The sequence below is a fragment of the Oreochromis aureus genome, linkage group 20, assembly GCF_013358895.1.
Source record: "Oreochromis aureus strain Israel breed Guangdong linkage group 20, ZZ_aureus, whole genome shotgun sequence".
NCBI lineage: Eukaryota > Metazoa > Chordata > Actinopteri > Cichliformes > Cichlidae > Oreochromis > Oreochromis aureus.
In genome coordinates, this window is record NC_052961.1 from 35,787,348 (window position 1) to 35,792,767 (window position 5,420).

Here is a 5,420-nt window from a genome sequence, read left to right on the forward strand (position 1 = left end):
AACATTATAGCTCACTAGCAAAATCAAATATCTTTCCCCAAACTCTTCGTCCATGCTTCAAAAGCAGATTCCTTTCCCATATAAAAGGTCAGTACAGTCAAAATAGCACAGATCCTTCTCAATTGCCTTGGCACATGTGCATTCATTTAGTGCTTTTGTCAGAATAACCTGGATGGTTTAGCACAACACCATGGATCCCCTGCAAAAGCTCATATCTCTCCCAAAAGAGTTTATCCATGTGTCAAAACTAAATATCCTTCCCATATAAATAGTCAATGCCCCCAAAATGCATTATACCTTTGGCATTATACCATTGGCACTGCAAGTCAAAATGCTTAGACGTTTTGTCACTGAGGCACAGGTCTAGCAACAGAATACCACTATGAATAAAACCAAAAGATTTTACAGTAAAATCAGCCTCCAATAAACCACTCATACTCAAGGAAACTGTAAACATTTTTATTCGTACAAAGAAATGTTAACATTAGAGAACATACTGTGAAAAGAAAACATATACAGGATTCTGTAAATGTGAACAGTTATAAACACAAACAAAAAACAAAAAAAACAAAAAAAAACTCTAGCCTACCATACTGTAAATAAAGTTTCAGAACTATAGTACAGTAATATTTTCAGTGGTCGCCATTGTCACCCTCTCTTTCCTGGCCACCATCCTCATCCTCCTGGCCATCGACGCGCTGCTCTCTGTCAGGCCATAAATTCTCATCCACATCGCAACGGATATTTTCTCGTGCGATGCAGCGAGGGAAGAAACGGCGTGAATGTCTCAACCATCCCCTACATTGATCCCCTGTGATGTCCTCACATGCAGCATCCATTGCATGCAGCAGGGCCCTCTGGTCTTGAGCCTGATGCTCATACACCCTCCACCTCCAAGCTGAAAAAAACTCCTCAATTGGATTCAGGAAAGGAGAGTAAGGTGGAAGAAACTCCATTAGCATCCGGGGATGGGTGGTGAACCAGGTTCTGATGCGTGGGCCACGGTGGAAGTTCACATTATCCCACACAATGACATAATGTGGTAGCTGAGGTCCTTCTACACTTCTCTCATTTTCTGGGATCAGATCAGTATAAAGGTGGTCCAAAAAATTGAGGAGCTTTTGTGTATTGTAGGGCCCTAAACTGGGAATGTGTGTGGCCACACCTCTTTCTGATATAGCGGCACACATTGTTATATTTGCTCCTCGCTGGCCTGGGACATCCACAGTGGCTCGGTGGCCAATGATGTTACGGCCACGCCTTCGACCTTTGGCCAGGTTGAAGCCAGCTTCATCAACGAACACTAGGATGTGAGGGGTTTCGTTGCCTTCTAATGCCATTATTCTCTACAATAGAATAGAAATAAATCTAATCAGTCAAGTAGAGACAGATACTGCAGGGAGGATCTAAAGTACTGTACAAACAGGGAGTGGAAAACTGAAGACAATTTCTAGGCAAAATGCTCTAGTCACACAAAGCTGGATTCTGAAGGTGAAAAGGATAACACAAAACAAAAAAACAGTGGTAACCATGTCTTACTGTAATAGTGTTACAATGATAGACAACCAGTAGTTGACTTACATGCACATACTGGTACCGCAGCCCTTTCACTCTGTCAGAGTTTCTCTCAAATGGTACCCTGTAAATCTGTTTCATGGTCATCTGATGTTTCTTCAATACCCGGTCTATTGTGGAGATGCTGATAGAGTTTATGTTTTGGAACATTACATTGTCTAGCAGGATTGCATTACGAATCTGTCTCAGTGTGATGGCATTATTTGCAATGACCATGTTGCATATTTCTCGTTCTTGTTGTTCATTTAGAAGTTTTCTTCTGCCACCCACTTGAGGCTGTCGTCCAATCCTAGACATACAAGTCAAAGGTCAACACTGTAAATTTGTTACAAAATGAGTTACCAATGTAATTGTACTGCTGTCTTATGGTACTAGAAGTGTGATGCACTGCACAGTGACTGGAATACTATTCACAGTATTTTCTCCATTTTTCTGTCTTTGTCATTTTTATAGTATCATATAACATCACATGACGATATTACAGTACTCTAGGCCTACACACACACCAACACTGAATAGTTCAATAGCATAGTTCTGTACCTGTTTTCCCTGCGAAAGGTTTGGATGATGGAGGAGACTGTAGACCGAGGCACATTAGGCTGCACTCGGCGACCTGCCTCTGCCATTGTGAGGCGATGGTTTATAACGTGGTCAATAAGGGTGGCCCGGATTTCATCTGGGACATCATGGTGCCTCCGTGCTCCTCGGCCTCTTCCCCTATTCCTCCACGCATTCTCACTCCTCCTCTTCCTCTTTTCTTCCTCCTCTTCTTCGAGCAGGAAGTTGCTGTTGTACTTGGCGAGGTGCTTCCATGTTCACACTGCAAATGAAACTGGCCCCGGCCAAGCTCTGTCTATATACTTTTGGCAGCAGTCATAATCATAGACAACACCTGTCAGGTATCTGAACAACCTGTTTGATTGGTCATCTGAGATGTGTGGGAAACTGCTCCTTCGTTAGTTCTAATTTCACCTGATTGATTGTCAAGTACTGTCATAACTTTATCAAATGTTCCAAGATATTCTTTCATGGTATTATATCTTTGACTAATTTTGACAGTTGAACAGACAATTGTGCATATGATGACTTACACAATGAAACCATGCTGATATGTTTTGGAGTGAGTGACCATTTCACTGAAAAATCAACTAATCAGTTTAGATCGGCAAGATCTATTTATTTGGAAAATGTGCTAAATGTGGGCTCATTGTGCTAACTGTAGCTACTTGTACATAATCATTTGAAAAGAAGCACAGAGTCACTTGAGACATGTACTAAAGCATTTGCAATTTGATTAAACCAATGAAAAATGACATTCTGTTGTGAACAATTGCAAGGTGGTTTGGAGATTTGTCCATGTTATTTTGAGAATGTCATCTCGGTTTCAGGAAATGAGCCAAACCAATCGAGAAAAACTGTAATTCACTGTGACATTAAAGTCATCTGGCTGCCAAATACATTTATAACCACTTAGAGCCAGTTTAGATTTCACAATAAACTCTGTGAGCCTCTGTGATATTTAACATTACTTTATATTTTTCACAGTCCAAGTAGCAGCTGACAACAATGTGACAACATATGAAGAAATAAAGTGTGTTTGTACATATAGATAGATAGATAGATGGATAGATAGATGGATAGATAGATAGATAGATAGATAGATAGATAGATAGATAGATAGATAGATAGATAGATAGATAGATAGATAGATAGATAGATAGATAGATAGATAGATAGATAGATAGATAGATAGATAGATAGATAGATTTATATATCATAGCCAACAGGCAGGAATTCACAGTTTATCTTGATGTTAAAACTAACTTAGTCCCACATTTACTCCTGGTTCTTAATGAGGAGTAAAAGCGCCCTGAGGAAACTGTTGTTGTGATTTGGTGCCACATAAATAAAGCTGAAGGGAATTGAACTGAATTGACTGTCAGCAGCAGGAGTACCGAACTCAGACAGAGGGCGGCACTGCTCTCTGCTGCTGCACTTCATAAGCTTTTCTATAGCTCTTACACGTCAGTTCCCAGGCTGCGGGCACATGGCTCTAAATGTGAAAGAACATTGTGTACTGAACGTTGTGTGCTGCACTACAAAATACACAAAGAAACAAATTTTACTGGTGTTGCAGTGAAACCCTCTGATCAGTAATCACATCTTTACTGTCTTAAATATACACACAGCTGGACATTGTTTGCAATTTAATTGCCTTCATATTTGTGTTGCCTGTTGTGTTTGTTTTGTTTATTCTCATTTTGACTTTTAAACCCACGTATCTGTGAGATGTAAACTGGTCGGTGTTCATCCATTATGCACCTATTACAGTAGTTCAGTGTGCATTCTGCACCACATCACTGATAATCCTTGTGCTGACAGTATTTGGTGTTGGTATGAGAAATCAAATAAGAGTAAATCATTCCATTAATTAAATAATACTAATATTCTATTCACACACACACACAGAAGGACTGGACTGAGCACCCTGCAGCGGGCCGGCCTGGATCATGCTTCGGCATCTTGCATCCTCAGCTTATTCTCACAGGAGATTAAAGCCCTTTAGATTAGGATCAGTCAGATCTATGTACACCTGTGCACACTTGCAGTCTTAGTGCTGGTGGGAAGAAGAGAGGGCAGGAAGTGTTTCAAATAAAGCAGTGACCTGGGTCAGAGGAGAAGCAGGCCACACGCTGTAGCAGTGGCTCCAAGTGGGAACTGCAATTGGATTTGCAGTGCATCATTAAAGCAGGAACTGCAGACAGCAATGACACAGTAGAAGTCCAAGGAGAGGTCATATGTCCGGTGTTTATCTCTTTACATTGAAAATATGACTTGCTGTATTAATATTAATATTAAATATTTCAACAACCAACAATAAAACTATTCTTCAAACTTGGATTTGTTTGTTTCAGTTTATGTGTAAAGTCTGACACAAGCCTGGATTTTTAAGACTGAAGATCCTCCCATTCAAATTACACATGACAGTTTCAGAAAATAAAGACTGACAGTGAAGCCACATTTGCACAGTATCCAACACATGACTAAAGTTTCCTGTTCTTTATTTTCTCCGTTCTATAGCATTGAAATACTGAATTATTCCCTGACTAACTGTCACTGAGTGTTACTGTGATATCCTGAAAGCATCTGAGGGAGAACATTCAGTACAAACAACCAGTTTTAAACCCAAACTCAGTCGCTGTCACGACCCTTCAGCAACACCAGAGCTGGGATTTTGAGGCTGTGCTAAAAATAAAGAATAAAAAATGTCTGTAATTTCTAAATACTTAATACAATAATTTTCTCAAACACCTGAATTGAAGCTAAAAGTCTGCACTTCAATCACATGGAAATAACTGGCATTATTGTTTTTATGAGTTTAAAACTGTATATCTGATTTCCACTCTCCAGTCAGACGGAGGAGTGACTCAGACAGATTTGGATAGAGCAGATTAGGATGAACAGAAGGCACATCTCAGCTTTGATGCAAGTTAGTGTGTGTGTGTGTGTGTGTGTGTGTGTGTGTGTGTGTGTGTGTGTGTGTGTGTGTGTGTGTGTGTGTGTGTGTGTGTGTGGTGCCTGTCAGTGCCACGTGCTGCCCTAGAACAAGACAGCGCCACATAAGAAGTGGGTCAGTGTCCAGTATGAAAGAGGCAGAAACAGCAGCCAACTGCAGACTGCCCCCTCACTCTGTAACTCAAACTATAAAACAGGTTCATTTCATTTTATTCAAGTTTGAATGATAGTTCACATTCTTTTACGTTTCTCTTAAATATTATTTGCATGCCCACATGTACATTATAGTGCAAAGAGGTGAGAGTTATTGTGATTTGGTGCTATATTAA

At 40.1% G+C, this 5,420-nt stretch overlaps 1 protein-coding gene across 1 annotated transcript; it reads right to left on the minus strand.

Annotated features, from left to right (window-relative positions):
• Positions 1-584: 584 nt before the first annotated feature.
• LOC120435393 lies at positions 585-2,283 on the minus strand. The gene is made up of 3 exons (XM_039604924.1): positions 2,116-2,283; positions 1,582-1,864; positions 585-1,346 (listed from the first exon to the last, which is right to left on the minus strand). Exons 1-3 carry the CDS (start codon positions 2,199-2,201, stop codon positions 633-635), a joined length of 1,083 nt encoding a protein of 360 aa, XP_039460858.1. The 5' UTR covers positions 2,202-2,283; the 3' UTR covers positions 585-632.
• Positions 2,284-5,420: the final 3,137 nt, after the last annotated feature.